Raw genomic sequence first — 18476 nt, forward strand, 5'->3', positions numbered from 1 at the left:
TTAAAAAAATTACAAGCCTGGGAAATCTGAATACTGTCTGGATTTTTGATGATATATTGATTTTATATATGATTATACATTTTCTTAAGTATGGCAATTGTAATATCTATAGTAAAATGGTATGATCTCTAGGATTTGCTTCAGAATAATCTTATGGTGGGGGTAATGTATGAGGGTACAGATGGGTTCATTTATACTACTCTCTGTATAGATTATCTTGAAATTTTTCAAAAAAACAATGAAAAAATAAACTACAAGTACAAAAAACTAAATGTCTACTTTCTTACCTATAATGCAGAGATAATACTTCACTCAAACCTTCCTCACAAACATGTTGTAAAGATAAATAAATACTTTGAAAGGTGTTCGGTCTAAAGTCTTATTAATCAGGGATGAAGACAAAACTGCTGATGGCTAAAAATAAGCTTTAGATCTTATATATACTCTAATGACAAAGAAGGCAAAACTTCTACAATAAATAACAAGAAATGTTTCAAGTATGTAAAGCATAACCATAAATTAAACCAAGCATTTGGTCTGATTAGTATTAGTGTGATACAATTATTTGCAATTTATGTCAACAAAATCAGATGTAAACATCTAAGGAAAGGGCTGTTTAAAAAATATTTTTGCTATATTTAATAAAGGACAATCTGAATAGTCAACAGGGTTCATACATTAAGAGGACTAACACAATCAGAAGAAAATCTCATGTGCTTCCTAACAATTTTACTTGCTAGGTCCATGATAAACATAATGGTTAGAAGTAATTTTAAGACAACTTAACAAAGGACTATAACACCATCTAGCATTATTAACTTGTTTAGTATAGATTTTATTATTCATTAAAATGAAGTGATGCATAGTATTTAAATTCAGAAAAGACTATTGACCCCAAAGACCCACACTTCTTTTCCATTCTACTCCCCACCCCACTGGCAATGGATAAAACTTTGGCTAATAAAATGCTTTCAACAATGTATTGGAGATTCAGTGGCTCCAGTTAAGTACCCCTTATTGAGAATGTCTTGCTCAATAACATTCACAGGGAAGTTTTTTGAAGTTGAAGCAATCACTTTGAAGTAAATCATCCTTTCAAATTTGGATTGAAAAGGGGAGGGGAATAGCTTTTAGGCTTTTCTTTCCTTATTTCCACAGATGGCTCCCTCTGAAAATTAATGAACTGACTTAGTCTTACAGGAAATGCCATTTAGAAGGACAAGAATTATAGTTATAGAAAAGATCTTTTGATCAAAATAACACAATTATTATTTATATACCTTAGCAATTGTAAAATTTGTTTTCACATAATTTTTAAAGCAGCATTAAACAAAATTATTCTCTAAATCATGGGAGAAGAAGACAGACAACCAAAAGAAAGGAACTTTGCTTTGTATTTAATATTTAACATTACTAAGCACAAAAAGATCTTAGAGATGCAGCATTAGAAATATACTAAAAACTGAAACAAAAGCACTACTCAAAATTTTTAATTGGTGCTTACCTGCTCTACATACCAAGTTGGCATTTATCAGAGATATTGTTTATTTAGGAATACACTAATAGTAAATTTCTAAAGGAGACATACTAAGTAAGCAAAATAATTAAAACATCTACCTTATATTTAAAAACCAAATAACTTAAAACATTAAATAGATTTAAAACTATGAGTTTGTCATATATATATATTGGAGGTGGGGTGGGACAACAGACATCACACTCATGTGCCTTCTAGAGGAATAGCTCCACTCCAAGACATTTGCCAACATCAATACAGTACGAATATACAATATCAACTCCTTACTCTAAAAATTGGCCATTAAAACATTAAACATTTATCCAACCTTTTCAGGAGAGACTGTAATTCATTCCTAGTTGATAAGAAAAAGTCCACCTTTACAAAAGAATGCCAGCTAATACATATAGAAGGAAGGACAGTATAAGAAAAACATACTCTCTCCAACGTAATAACCAATTCAGGCAAGGGCAATGAGTTCACTAAAACCATTAAAGATATTCACACAGCGTCTAAGTATCACCTCAATAACCACCTGCTAAGTGTAAAAAATGAAAGCTTATCTTTATGCTGGACAGAGCTAGCGGTCACCACCTTAACCAATTCAGTAAATTTGGCATTGCCACCAGTGAGACAACCTGACATCGTGTGCCTCTGAACAGAATGTCCTCTAAAGTATTTGTCATTATCCATGAAATAGTCTCTTAAAAAAAATGCTTAAAGTGAATCTAATGAGGCCTCTAGATCTAATCTACAGTTTAGAAGAAAGTACAAAAGATGCAAAATCTTTGAATACTCCTAGATTGGAAGCAAAAGATAAAAAAGTATTTTGTGGACAATGAGGAAATTTGAATATGAACTGGATATTAGATATTAGATGGGAATTATTATTAATTTGCTTAGCTGGGATAATGGTGTTATAATTATATACATGATTATATAGATACATTTATTTAATTTTAAAGGGTCCTATTTTTAAGAGTTGCATGTTGAAGTACTGAGGGATAAATTATCAATGTTGGAGACATGTTCCAATGGATCAGCAAAAAATATATGTAAGAGACTTCACAAACTTTCAGCTATAAGATAAATAAGGTCCAAAGAGCTAATGTAAAACATGGTGACTATAGCTGGCAATACTACTATGTTTGAAATTTGCTGAGAGTAGGACTTAAATGTTCTCATAAAAAAGATAAAAAACAAAAAAAGATAATCCAATAGTGACTGTAGTAATTACTACACAGCTATATGTTATCTGTCAAAATTATGAAACTCTACCCTTAAAATTGGTAAATTTTATGCACACTATACCCCTATGAAGCTAATTAAAAATTAAATAAAATATAAAATGTTTAACTCCTCCCCCAAAAAAGGAAAATAGAGAGATAAGGCAAATATGACAAAATGTTAATGGTTGAATGTACGTGGTATACAAGTGTTCACTATGGTATTTTTTTTTAACGTTTCTGTAAATGTGAATAATTTCATAAGTTGAGAAAAAATAAGTAAAAAAGTAAAAATTACTTCAACAGAAGATACAATTATAGAAGATATATTTTTTTCAGAAGTAAATAAATTTCTTGACTGAGATGGTGTTTAATGTATTTAAATAACGAGACCAGTGGTATTTACTATTAAAGAGTGAAGTTTTTAGGTGAATGAAAAGGGCTCAAAGGAAACCTGAGGTAGAGGTAGGAACTACAAAGGGGAAAGTTTCTACAGAGAAAGGGCAAGAATCAGTGCTTGAATCAGCACTGGAGAAAATGATTATGGCAATACTGCAAAACTAGAGCATGGAACACTTTGTCATCAGTTTGATCATTGAGATAAGCAATCTTCCTAACCTGAACTCTTAACTCACGGTTTAATCTTAAACTTCTGTTTTGTACTTTAGACAAAAGTCATGTTCAATGTAAGAGATATTTAAGTTATCAGTCCTCATGGTCAAATACAGCCCATGTTGTCCCCAAGTTTAAGGCCAAGTCTATACAAATTACTAGATAAATCATTTTCTTGTGAATTTGGAATGCTCAATTGTGGAGCCACCACTGGGATTTCTAAGTATGCTGATTCCAGTCATCTTAATAATGGAGTTGACTGACTACAGAATCCCATTAGTGGCCAGGCCATCAGCCTTTATTACCACGAGGAAAAATGAGTCAACTGAAAAGGTCAACTTAGTCAGGCCATGTAAATACTGTTAACTACTTTTCTGGAATTAGACTCCAGAAAATACAGATGCAGTGGCTACAACAACAGAGGAGTTTTTACAACTGTTCTCTTAAATTTAAATTGCAAAGGTTCAACACATGTCTAAGTCATTGCCTACAGGAAGATTCTTGGCTTTGGGGTCAGAACCTCATTTTAGAGCTAATTTTTACTTTCAAAACTGATTCAGAGTAGATATGGAGATAGGAAAAAGTCTAATTTTGCCTTCCAAACTTAATCTAGCAATATGTTTATTGATAAATAGAAAAATAATCCATGAATTTTTACCTTTTTAATGTATTTATATTTTATATTTATTTATCTCTTGTCTATTTTTTCTTTCCCATTAGGAAAAGAATGAGCCATATAATTTTACTTACTAGCTAGACAAGTTCTATCTGATCTCTGGGTATGTTTCTTCACTTGTAAAATAGAGAGAAGATACCTGCAACACAGCTCACTTCACTATTCTGCCTCCCTTAAAGGGTGGAGGTATAGTAAATTCAATACCTTGAAGATGGTTTTTAAATCAAACAAATGACTTTAAAAATATCATTTGTTTAGATTACACTTCAATTTGGTTTATGACCATATTTCATTGTACAACATGCAAGAAAAAAAATTGGTAGGATTCCATTCTTACTACCCAGCTACTAAGTGAAAATAGGTTAGACAAAATCATCTATGGAGAATTCTTGCAAAAATATTTAATCTGAATTTAATGAAACAATTAGTCAAAAGCAGATTTGGGGACTTGCCTGGAATTTTCAAAAATGTCAATGAAATGAAAGATCAAAAAAAAAAGGCAAGTGAAGGGCATAATTTAGATGAAAAGGAAAAAACAAGACATGGTAATCAGATGCAGTTTATGATCCTTGATGGGGTTATGGATCAAACTAAACATAAAAATTAGAAAGAACATTGTGGGGACAACTGGGGCAATTTGCTCTGTATACTAGGTAATATTATTTTATTTACCATAAATTTCTTGAGTGCGATACTATTACAGTTATGAAATAAATGTCCTCATTTTCAGGAGGAAACATGCTGAAATATTCTAGGGAAGAAATGCTGTTTGGTACTTAGTTTCAAATAGTTCTAAAATTTTTTTTAACTGTCTAGAGAGAAAGCGTATGTAGCAAAATGTTAACAATGGCTGAAAAATCTAGGTGAGGGGTATCAGGTGTTTATTATTCTATTCTTTCAACTTTTCCTTACACTTGAAATTTTCATAAGACTATAGGAAGGGAGTAAACACTGAATAAACAAAACAAAACAATAAGTTAACAAGTAATTTAAAAATTGTATCAATTTTCCAATAACAAAATTATAGTTTCATTAACCTAATTTTCTAAATGAAAATAAACTCACTATGTTGTAATACTAAAGTACGTTATTTAAGAGCAATACAAATCTTTCTAATATATAAAACTGATAAATTTAGTGGACTTAATTTACACAATAAAAGGTCTCACTGAAGGATTTCCTTAAAATAAAAAGCAATGTTGTTTCTAAAAGTAGGATAGAAACAGACCAAATGTTATTATTGTAAAGATCATGCAAGTTAACTAAGTCCTTATAGATTAACAGACCAGTATCTCCATGTTTTTCAGGATGTACAATTTTACATTTTCCCTCAAAATACCATTTAAAGACAAGCAGAACACATATATTTCAGTTAACAGATGTAATGGCTCATGTTTTACCATATACTTTAATTCAACCACTTGAAAAGCAAGCAAAGTAAAACAATTAGAAACAACTAAGTGTAGTTCATAGGCAGAAAACATGATATTCTACTCTAGAAATGACATTTTAATTCTAGAGCAGGAATGCTATAAAAAGAAGGGAAAAAAATCCTCCAATAAACACTAGACTTGGAAGATACATAAAGACAAATTTAGGACTGTAGGATAAAGAAAATAAGTCTGCCTTAGAAAGGTTTTCTTATAGCTTTTTGGGTGAAAAATTTGTAACTAAAATTTTATAATCTCCTTTGTATCAAACTAGTATATTTATGTGTATGTGTATGTGTATGTGTGTGAGTGAGGTATTCTAAACAGTATATGAGGCTTACTTGTTCTGACAGAAGGTTGAACAACTGCCCATCAATCCCGCAAGAAATCAGGAAGTATACTCAGGAATTTAACCTCTTTTTGTGGGTTTATTTGAATGTTAACTAGAAAAATCATCACTGTAACATGATTTAACAATTTATGTTTTTAAAAACCCTTAATTAAATAAATTAATGACAAACAGATTCACAGACATAGAGAACAAACTTATGGTTTCCAGGGGGTAAAAGGGGTGAGAAGGGATAAATTGGGAATTCAAATTTGCACCTCTTGCGGAGTGATGGAAATGTTAGCTGTCTTGACTGTGGTCATGGTTTCACTGGTATGTACATCTATTAAAATTCACAAAATGTGAAACAAGTGTACTTTACTGCACAGGAATCACACCACGATAAAGGGGTTATAAATAAATAAGTAAATAAATAAATAAGTAAATAAATAAATAAATAAATAAATTCATGACAAATTTAAATACTCTGTTATTGTGGATTTTACATTCTCTGCTTTAAAATCTATTTGCTGGTATAGATTTCCAATTACTATGTTTTCTTGGGACATATACAGTACTTCCTTTACCAGAGAAGCTCTATAACATAAAGAAAAATAAGATTAAATTATCTTTTGGAACAACCTATTTTTAGCAGTCCTTCCCTTTTTGTAAATAAGATGACCAATGGTGTGAATTATAATAGTAAAGAACAAACTTCATAAAATGCTATATCTTTATTTTCAAAATAGCATTTTATTTACCTTGTTAATGGATACTACCAAAGCTGGTTCCACTTTAGCTTCAATTTCTTCTGGAGTATAAAAACAAGAGAGTTTACCCCCTCTTAAAACACAATACAGCCTTCTCCAGCTAATCAGACCTTCTAACACTTGCTGGAAAAAAAAAAAAAACTCTAAACTTTTTATCATTATTTATCATTTTAACTCTATATTCAACAAAATACTTAAATTATCAAAGTTAAATTAGGTTTTTGAAATTTCATAATGTGATAGTTACCAATTAATTTACTACACAGTAAGTCAATATCCCAAAATCAAAAAGTAAGTTAGTATCAGAGAAGACAGGTTTGGAATTCTAAAAAGCATTAAGCAAAATGGAGGTAATGATTATCATATAACTTTTATACTCATAAAATCATAAATCAATGAAGTTTTAGAGAAGCTAGTCTATTAAAAATTAGTGCTTAAAAGCCCACAGCAGTTCATCTAGTGACTCAGGAAAATTATAAAAATAACTCAAAACTCAAAATATAACTTTCCCTTACTGTTCTCAGAACACTGGAAAATGTTGACTGCCCCATAAGAATGCAAATTCTCTTTCCTCTTAATAGCATCTTCTTAAAAAAGCTATTGATTCATTGAAGGCCATAATTAATTATTTACTGAATATAAATAACTATGGTTATAAATAAATCAGGAGTGGGTGGCAGGGAAGCAGCTTTGGAAGCCCAGAGGCCTAAACTGTGCCAAAAGCTGTCTGCCAGAAAGGCCTTTATGTGAAAGGTGTGGAGCGTCCTCATCAGGTCCCACAAGGAGTCCTCTGTCACTAATTATCCTGCTACTGCTATTAAGGAAGCAGAGGAATCTGGAGAGGTAGTGCCTTAGCTATCAAAACTGCGTAAGAACCCCCCCCCACCTTCTCACCCCCAAACCCCTGCCCCATTCTATGGCTAAGTTTGAGAAAACCCATTTGAAAGAAGACTTCATTAAAAAATACTTCTCAATATCAGAAGGCCAAACAACTGCCAGAATATTAAGATCTCAATTAGAGCTGTAATTGTTGTAGGATATTTAAAGTCCTCTAACCTGCTGATTAAGAAATCCTGCAAACACATCCTCCACCATACAAGCTGGTTGGGCAACTAATCGGCAGCACATGTTACCATATAAGGGCAGCCAGAATGATGACTCTTCTATTTAAATGAGAGAGAGAAAAATCAAGTTACAAATAGATGTTTATTTAAGGTCATTATACATTTTGATTTTTAAAATAATTTTTGTTTTGCTTTATATAAGAACATATATAAAGTTTAATCCTACTCAAATTACCATATTCAGTGACAAAATCAAATAAAAGAAAGTAGTTAGGACAGGATGATATTAAACTGATAGTTTATAGCATGCTGTCACCTGGAATAAACATGAAGTTTTAGTCTCTTGATCTCTTGTTTGATCTTAAAGTATTTAATCAATGGAGTTAGTTCAGGGCACGTAAGAAAACTCATTTAATTTAAAACACATTCTAGTAAAGTGATTTTTGTATGTCAAATTCTACTTTTTTGCTCTGATTTTCATTATAATAATTGGCAAAGCGATCCTCTGAATAAAACACTTAAGAGTACAACTTTAAGATAATAACTTAATAAACCTTTTGGTCCTTCCCTTTCTCTTACTGAACAGTTCAGTTGGAAGCCATTACGTGGAGCCCACCAAGCTGGGCATCTGTGCTGAGGCTGGGGAGGAGCAGCAGTGTGCCAGAACCGGGTGCTGGAGCCAGGCAGGATAAGGAGGGCGAATGGGAGAGCTACCAGGCACAAGGTACCGAGTCTGAATGGGCTGAGGACAGATCACATGGGGAATCTAGAACCAAAGGGGAGCTCTGCTCAGGGGTTGGCCTGGTGTGGGGGGTCAGAACCCAAGTAGGGTAAGAAGAGTGTGAACATTTGGGGGGTGGGCCAGCCATGGGAGTCAGTTTGAAAGCAGTGAAAAAGCTATCCACATTCAGTGACCCAGAACAGTGTGTCAGAGCCCAGAGAAAAGTGCATTCAAGCAAGAGGGGTACTGGATATTGGACGTCAGAGCACAGCCAGGCATGGGGAGTTAAAGCCTGAGTAAGCCGAGGAGGGCGGCCTTGTGTGGGCTCTATGAGCCTGAGCAAGGAGAAGAAAGCAGCCCTGAGAGGGAGATGGAAAAATGGTTGTTTTCAAGGAGACTGATCAAACAATAAAAAGCATTAAAGATAACAGAAGACAGGTTTCTCACTATCAGAGAAAGGAATTATGAATGTGTAGAATAAACCCTTTGGTATTGAAATACAACTAGATGTACTGATGTGAACTCATGGGTTTCAACATCCAGAGATTAAGAATTGTAAGATAAAAAATATATATATGCATGTATGTCCACTGGGAGGGCCTAGGAAGAGTGACACCTAATAGTGACAGGCTAAGAGCAAGGAATATACCTAAAGCCCAAATCATGTCTTCTAAATACTATTTCTATTAAAAAGAACCAGTCTTCCTTGAAGAAATGGCTGATTCCAGGACTGGGGCAGGGAAAGTACATGATGAGCCTGATATCTTGTTATGCTGTAAAGCAAGGAAGTAGTCAATGGATGATGAGGACAAGTAAAAAGACACAGAATCTATCTTGAATGTGCTCCCATTGGCCACAATGGAGACAATTTGAATCTTAAAATAAACAAGATATAAACAGATTATGATGCACTGAATAAAACAGTAAAACATGATGACTCTTTGTTGATATAAATAAATCAATAAACAAATTGAAAGCCTAGTAAATAATAATCTACATAGTTTCAAAGTATCCCCCTCCTACACACAAAATATGTATTAATAACAAAGGGGAAAGCAAAAGAGTAACTTCACAGTAGAGAAGCTTGGCAGACACCACCCTAATCAAGTGATCAAAGTGAACATCATCAGTAATGCTATGAATCAAAATTATATGCCACCTGATAGAATGCAATGAGAACACAGCATCACTTTTGTTACATTTCTGCCAGAGATACATATCCTGTATCTCAGTCCAAGAAAATATCAGACAAATCTAAACTTCGAACTACTGCAAAATAACTATGATGTTTAAAAATGCCAAGGTTAAAAACACCAGGGGAAAACTGAATAAGTGGTCCAAAGTGAAAAAACCTAAAGAAGCATGACAATTAAATGCAATGTGTTAATCTGTACTGGATCCTTTTATCATAAGGGATGTGACTGGAGCAACACTTGAATGGAGTCGGTATTAACAGTAATAACAGTAATGTATTAGTACTCATTTCCTGACTTGGATGGCTGTAGTGATGGAGTCAGATGTATTTTAGTAGGAAATATGTATTAATACACTTGGGGTAATGGAGCATTAGGTAAGCCACTTGCTCTCATACATTTTTTGGGGAAAAAAGATCTTGACATTCAACTTTTAATATTCTCTAAGTTTGCAACTGTTTAAAAAAGTTCTTTGAAAAAACATTAAGACACTCCTTTAATGTAGTGTGTAGGTAGGCATAGAACCTTCATGTTTGTATGGAAAGGAAGCATTGTATAATTTATTCTGTGTATCAGGGTATAAATTAAAACCCAACATATGGCCCTTTGTTCACAAGAGATAATACAAAAAGGATTTTTGAAGTTTTCACTGCACCCTTGTTGCTAGTGCCTGTTAAATGGCTGGTCACTGACTGTTACTATTACTGATCAAAATGTCTTAGTAAGTCTGCAAAATATTTTTGGTAAAAACACAATTATTTAATATTCAGATACAGTGTAGCCAAGGTTTGGTACATCGGTTAAATGAAAAAGATGAGCCTAAATGAAAAGCACAAAGTAAAACAAAAAACGTTTTTTATCAACTTACCTGCTCAACATTCTACTAAACAGCACACAACAAAATGTTTGAGACTACTCAATTCTTTTTTACTATTACCTTGTTAAAGCTTCTGTCTTTTAGAAATAAAAGGTCTGACCTGAGAGAAATCAATGTATTGATACAAAACAGGCAAAGATTCGAAAATGCAGACATAAATAAATGAGCATCTCCTTTCCTAAAATAGGCAGGAAATGAAATAAAAACTCTATGAAAGTATGCATCTGAGTAAAACATCTGAAATCAACTTTATGATTTATGAATTTAAAGTTTGAAAGCAAATTTCTTTACATAGTAATCCCAGATTTATGAATGGCTTATATTCTAAATATCTGTGAGCTAGTTTTTTTTTTTTTTTTAAAGTTAGGATGTGTCTCCTAAAGAAACAGAATCATAAATGATACTGTTTCAGACCAGTTCATAGTTTGTTCAATCATAATGTATCTGGAACCTAAATACCAAATGTAACACTATGCTTCTCTAGTAAAATAAGTTCGGATTTCATGGCATGCCAAGAAAAATAATTCCTTCCTGATTGCAGTCCTTGAAAAGGGATATTGCATGTAAAATTCTTTGCTCTACAGACCACATACCACATGCCCTGCAATCACCTGTTACTTCTAACCCAGGTTTCTTTAAGCTCAGGACCACTGTGGACTAAAATGCAGTCACAGCTTCTTTCTACTTCTGACAAGAAATATGGCGTCTATTCTAGTCACTTAACTAACCCGAGAATCAATTTCTCATTTTTAAACATACTATCTATTAAGTACTAGAGTTATGAAATCAAATAAGATAATGTGTACATCACATTTATCATTGTGTCTGGCATGTAACAGAGGCTTCTCATAATTTCAAATCCAGGGTACTCTCACTCCCCAAACCAGATCCTTTCCATTTTTCAATGCTGTCTTTCAATCCATGTGCAACACATTTAATCAAAATACTTAATTCTTCTTTTCTAACCAAGCTAAGTATTAGGACAAGATGAAATGAAACAGGAAGTGAAAGAGCAGTTTGACTTTTCATTACTGAATGATTTTATCTAATTCATCTGTAGTTTCAGATGGGGAACAAAATGGAGTTTAAAAACGACAGCAACAACAAAAACAAAACGCAGGCAAGAGAAAGAATCCAGATAACATCTCAGTTCCCAGTGAGCCAATCTTCACAGTGTGGTTTCACTGTTTTATAAGAAGTATGAAAATTGCCTGATGACAAATATAACCCTTAACATATCATTTTGGCTTTTTTCTTCAACTAGCAAGAGTAATAAAGTTGAGTTATTAATTTCAAAAATCTTGTATTTTGATTGTATAGTATTTGGTAAACACTAACATAATTTTACTTAGGAAAACTCTTAACATAGGTTTACACTAATGAATAAATCAGAGGGTTGCTTGTCTCTGTATAAAATTTTGTTTCTTTTTAATTACAAGCTTTCTTCTTTTTCAAAATAAAATTGACTTACAAGATTTTAATTTACACACACTTCTAGAAATATACCTATTATGTCAAAAGAGGCATATAGGTTTGGGTTCTTAAAATTTTTTCTGTGGAATCTACAACTTAAAATGTCAAGAGTTTGGGGGTGATATTATTTAAAGCATAGATCTTTTCATGGTCTTTAATTAGTCTTTATTGTGTTTCTCTAAGGAAGAAATAAACCACAGAGCTCCCAAACTTATTTGCTCATGAGCACTTTATTAAAGGAGACTCTAGTAATATCTTAGAGAACACTGAAGACAACCGAGGAATCACTGCTAAAATTAATGCTTTCTTTGTGAATTTTACTCCTTTCCACAACTTTTCAGATGATCTGGCTGAAAGAATGGACCTTTCATCATCAATTCCATTATTAACACACTGAGTACAGGTGCTTTATCAGTCATCATGCCTGACCAGAAAGCACAGCAGAAAGAGCACAGCCTGTCCGGGATTATATAATCCACTCGACCACTTGCTAGCTACACGACCTGGCATGTTATACTCTCTTAAATTGTATTTCACTCATCCGTAAAATGTAAATGATAATAAAATGAGGAAACTGCGAAGGTCACAGAGCTAGTCAGTGGTAGAAGCAGAATATGAATCCAAGGCTGATGGCCCCATAGTCCCCACTACTAATCACGTCACTATAATGCTCCTTCATAACTACATCTCACAGAGACTAAGAATAAAAACTGCTTTAACAGTGTTTGTTTATTCATTTATATTACTGTGGTAAGAACATGTGATAGGAGATTTACTCTCTTAACAGATTTTTAAGTGTACAATACAGTATTGTTAATATACTGTATAGTAGACCTCTGGAACTTATTCATCTTGCATAACTGAAACCTCATACCTATAAATTAGCAGCTCCCCCTTTTTTTCCCCCAAACCCCTGATAACTGCTATTCCATTCTCTTCTAATAGTCTATTTCAGATACCTCATATAAATGGAATCACATAGTCTTTATACTTCTGAGACTGGCTACTTCAGTTAGCAGAATGTCTCCAAGGTTCATTCAAACTGTCACATATTGCAGAATTCCTTTCTTTTTTAAGACTGAATAATATTTCATAGAACAGTGTCTGACACACAATAGGCACTCAACATATGGTATAACTGGTAATTCTAGAGAACTGACACAAACGGAATGACAACAAACTTAATTCACCAAATTTTCTGACGAAGTTGATAATGCTAATACTATTGCAGAATTCAAGTTGTGGGTGACAGAAAGCTAGAATACATTGTTCAGACCAATCTTCCCACTAAAAACTACAGAAAATGCTGAATCAAATATATTTAAAAACTTTTTCCCAGAGCAACAAAGAAGTAACAAAACTACAAGAAACTACCAGTACAAATCTGATAAACGAGAACCAGTGAGTTAAGTAAGCACAGAAGCAATGTTTGTCCTGAGAGCATTTGCCAGTCCCAGCAAATCTGAATTATGACTTAATGATCCTGCAAGAGGAGAGAAGCAGAACAGAAATCACAGTCCACGGCCTGAACAATATAAGCAGATTAATGGGAGATTCTCCTCATATTAAGGAATCACCAACAGAGTAGTGGTGAAACACAAGTAAAGTAACCTTACTGCCCAGATTCCCAGTGCCTGGAGGTGGGGATGGGAGGGGTCCAGACAAGGTCAGACATTGTCTTTGGTAAAGTGAGCCTATAGTGATAATCCCTCCAGGTGCCTGCAAGAAGCAAACAGAAACACTAAGCATCCACTTATTCCAATAGGTTAACTTCCAATTATAATGACAGAACATGAAGATCTCATGAGTGAGAACCAGTTTAAAAAAAATGACCCAGAAAAATTTATATATCTGAATTATTAGTCATGGACTATGAAATAGCTATGCTGACTCTTTTACTAAAAACCTAAAAGATAATATTAACAATATATACAAAGAATACAAAGTGGCATAGCAGATTTGAAAAAGTCACAAAGAACTTCTAGAGCTGAGAAATACCACAAGTGAAATGAAGGACTTGGTATACAGAGTTAATAGCAGATGAGACAGAGCTGCAAAGAGAATAAAGGAAATAGAAGATAGTGCACAAAAAAATCTAGAAAATCAGCAAAGACAGACAAAACGATAAGGAATACATCATGAAGAGTAATGAAACACAGAGAATACAGTGAGAAAGACTAACATAGCTTCAACAGGAATGCTAAAAGGAAAAAGGCAAGAGAATGGAGCAGAGGCTGTCTGAAGAGACAAATGAGATTTTGTCCAGAACTAATGAATGACATTAATCAATTCAAAGTAGTTAAAGGATTTCCAAAAGCAGCATAAATAAAATTAAATTCTACACCACAGCACAGTGAAGCTTCAGAAAACCAAGGACAAAGAGAAAATTAAAAGTTACCTTCACAGAAGCGACAACTGACAAATGATTTTCAATAGCCAGTACAAGAAGCCTGAAGATAGTGGAATTATATCTTTAACATTTAAAAAAAAGAAGAAAGAAAAGAAAACCACTAAATTTCTACATCATGTAAAAACATCTTTCAAGAATGAAGAAAAACAGAAACAGACTCACAGACATAGAATACACACTTGTGGTTGCCAAGGGGGCGCGGGATGGGAAGGGACAGACTGGGATTTCAAAATTTGGAGATACTGACAGGCATAGTCAGAATAGATAAACAAGATTATACTGTATAGCACAGGGAAATATATACAAGATCTTGTCGTAGCTCACAGCAAAAAAAAAATGTGACGATGAATATATGTATGTACATGTATAACTGAAAAATTGTGCTCTACACTGGAATTTGACACAACATTGTAAAATGACTATAACTCGATAAAAAAACGTTAAAAAAAAATAGAGAAAAAAAAGAATGAAGCTAAACAAAGTCATCTTCAGACAAACACAAAGAACCAAGAAGTATGATGCTAGCAGAACATACTAAAAGAAATTCTAAAGATTATACTTCAAGCAGAAAGAAAATGACCCCAGATATAAGGTATCAGATACAAGTAGCACATGGAAACATGGAGGTAAATCTAAATAAATGTTAAATGAACAAAACATCTTATGAAATTTAAAAATCAAATGGAATTATAATATGTAACAATAGTACATAGGTCAGACAAATAGAGTTGCAGTGTCTGAGAAACAGGTAAAATTATCTTTTAATTTTAGACTTAAGTATTATTAATAGAATTTCTAGAGGCAATTTCTAAAAGATGAGAAAAGGAATTATAACTTTAATTAGAACAAGGAAAAACTGAAATGATAAAATTATCAATCCTTAAGAAGGCAAGAAAGAACAGAAAAACCGCTATGAATAGGTAAGACAAAAAGAAAAAACAGAATATAATCATAGATTTAAACCCAAATAATTTATATCAGATGATATGGGTTATAAACTACTTGATAATAAATGCAAAATAACTGAATGCTGCAGCAAAAGAAAAAAAAACAGAAAGATTGCTAAATTGGATAAAAATTTAAATTCAATATATAATCCTGTTTGAAGAGGCACATCTGCAAAGTAAAAATAAGTACAGTTTGAAGCAAAAGAATGAAGGAAAATACACAATTTAAAAACTGTGCGCAAACAGTAAAGGCTCAAATTATATAAAGCAAAAATAGACATAACTATGAGAACTAAAAAAATCCACAATCATAACAGATTTTATCACATCTCTTACAGTAATATTGAATATGGAGACTACAATAATTATTTCTAACAAATAGTTAGCATATCTAGAATATACCACTGAATAAAGAACTGATAATCCTACTGTAAGACTAATAACAAAAACAATAGAGAAGGTACAAACAAAAGGCCAGTACCAGAAACAGAGAAGGAGGGACAGTTCTACAGGTGCTACAGAAATTCAGTGGAACTGTCACGAAAAAGTTAATGCTTATAAACCTTAAATTTTAGATCAAATAGCTATATATGTATAAAAATAGAACTTATGAAAACTGACTCAAAATAAAAAACAGTAAATCTCAAGAACCCTGTAACTATTAAAGATAACTGAATAGAGATAAGTACAGTTATTATAATCATAAAATGAAATATTATAAGCAATGAAATGAATACATCATGGATGATGGACAAAAAGCAAGTCAGTCCGAAGACCTAATATGATTCCATCTACATAAAGTTCAAACCAGTAAAAACTAACTTACATTATTTAGGGAAGCACATATAGATGATAAAACCATAAAGAAACATAAGGAAGTGAATATCATAAAAGTTGGGACATTTTTGCACCTAGGTAATTGAGGGGGAGTGTTGGCAATGTTTTATTTCTTGGCATGGAGGGGGTTATACATACATTCACCTCATAATTATTTGTTAAAATGTACATTTATATTTTATGAACTTTTCTCTATTTTTAATGGAATTTTTTACTGTGAAACTTAAAAATGTACAGTGTCATCTATCTTCACAACAAGAAGTGTAAGTAAGGCAGTACATAATTTTATATATTCTACCTTAAAAAATGAACAAGAATAAATAAACCAAATCATATTTCCGAATGACTTTACCAACACTACTCAATATTTTCCATCATAGGGAAACATAATCTGGGAGAATGCTCATGCTATGTTTTACAAATCTTCCTAATAGCTTACCTTCCTTCTTTACCTTGCTATAAATTTCTTTTCAATAAACTATAACTACCAATATCATCCAGAGAAAAACATTTTAAGATTAATTTAGCTCTTTCTTCCCTTATATCCTCTCTTTCTTACCAACAGAAGGGTTGGCTTCCTAAGTTTCAGATTTAAAAAGAAGATAGATCTTTGACTGACAATTAGGAGAGTGGTAAAGCTGTCAATTTCAAGTCAAAGACAAGGATTCTGAATATGCAAAATCTTTCTGTTCTCACCTAGAAAGCCTCAAGAACAAATCCCTAGCAAGTAACAGAGAAAAACAAACTTTACTCTTTTAGGGAAAAGGGACGAACATATTTGAAAGAATCCACAGAATCACTCATGGCTACATTATTTAAGCCAATAACCACTTCAGGGGAACATATTAAAATTAGATATTATTACTGTCACCACATACATGTTGACCTAACATGTACAATAAGTAAATTATAGACTGGACTTACCATTTCCATTAATAGACAGATTATGGGTCCTGAAGCTATCCTCAGCACTTTCCAAGCTCAGGGTAGTATGAGCTAGCAAATTATACTTTGCATCACTAATAGAAAAAAGACATGTTTTAAGTATTTTAGTGTATTTTCTACTACATAAAATATTTAGATATTCAACAACAAAATAAACAATCTGATTAAAAAATGGACAAAGGTCTTGAATAGACATTTCTACAAAGAAAATATACAAATGACCAATAAAAACATGAAAAAATGCTCAAGATCATTAATCACTAAGAAAACACAAATCAAAACCACAATGAGATACTACTTCACACGGATTAGGATGGCTATTACTAAAAAAAAAAAATCACACACACACACACACACACACACACACAGAGAAAATAACAAGTACTGGCCAGAATGTGGACAAACTGGATTGCTGACAGAAATGTGATATGGTACAAACACTATGGAAAACAGTATGATGATTCTTCAAAAAATTAGAAAAAGAATTATTACCATGTGAACTCTGATGGGGATTTTTATTAACTGTGCCAGGTGATATGTTTCATAAACTTTTGTCTGTTACTAAATATGTAATAAAGTCTCTATTACAAAAAATACATATACATGTAGCAAGAATGCAATGCATGTATTCACTTTTTAAATGAATAATGGCAAACCCCACAGAATGTTGCTCTCTTGGAGAACGCATCTTGGTTTTGGGTTTTTTTTTTTCAGTTTTGTTAAGAAATAACTGCCATATATTACTGTATAAGTTTAAGGTTTATATCATGATGGTTTGATTTATCCTGGTTTTTAATATACAACCATCATAGACCAGAGATACCTCTCAATAGCCAATGTTTTTTTCAGTGTTTACATAGGAGAATTTATGTTCCAGTCTCCAGAACTCAGCAACAAAAAAATTTTAACAAAACAATGCATGAGCAAAATTTCAAGTTACATTCTGAACACAACTGGTATAATTCAGAATCATATGTAGACTTTTGGAAAAGTTCAACTAGTACCAACAAATCTCCATGTTGCTACAGCTAAGAAGCACCAGCCTTATACTCAGTTTGGGCCATTCACTGCTATTTTCACTTATCCTGAACAAGTTTCTATAGAGCCTTTCATAATAAGTTCTTATTTTTTCCTACTGTTACACAATGAGTGTCCCTCAAAGTTGAGGAAGTATTAAAGAAAACTGTGGAGAAAGAAAACAATTGAGAACAGCAATCATAATGGAAGAGCAAATATTACTAAACACAAAACTGCCTATTAACAATCATACTAGTTGCTTGGTAATCAGGGTGCAATATGTTAAGCATTATCTCAACATGATAATTTGTCATGGATACAACTACATCACAATTTTTCCCACTTAAAATATGTGAAATAGACTCCCTATTAGCATTTTAGAACAGCATGTGTCACTTTCTGATAGTTAAGTGTGTAAGTGATACAAGAGAGTG

General features: G+C 32.7%; 1 protein-coding gene across 5 annotated transcripts in view; it reads right to left on the reverse strand.

Annotated features, from left to right (window-relative positions):
- RTKN2 (rhotekin 2) overlaps positions 1-18476 on the reverse strand; it is a 157697-nt gene that overhangs the window by 101848 nt on the left and 37373 nt on the right. For all 5 annotated transcript variants that reach the window (XM_074374068.1, XM_074374070.1, XM_074374067.1 and 2 more), the window contains 3 exons: positions 17005-17099; positions 7615-7721; positions 6550-6681 (listed from right to left, as the gene is read on the reverse strand). In XM_074374068.1, the coding sequence (XP_074230169.1) occupies positions 6550-6681; positions 7615-7721; positions 17005-17099 (334 nt within the window). The remainder of the gene's footprint in view (positions 1-6549; positions 6682-7614; positions 7722-17004; positions 17100-18476) is intronic.

Source organism: Camelus bactrianus, chromosome 11 (assembly GCF_048773025.1).
Source record: "Camelus bactrianus isolate YW-2024 breed Bactrian camel chromosome 11, ASM4877302v1, whole genome shotgun sequence".
Classification (NCBI taxonomy): Eukaryota; Metazoa; Chordata; class Mammalia; order Artiodactyla; family Camelidae; genus Camelus; species Camelus bactrianus.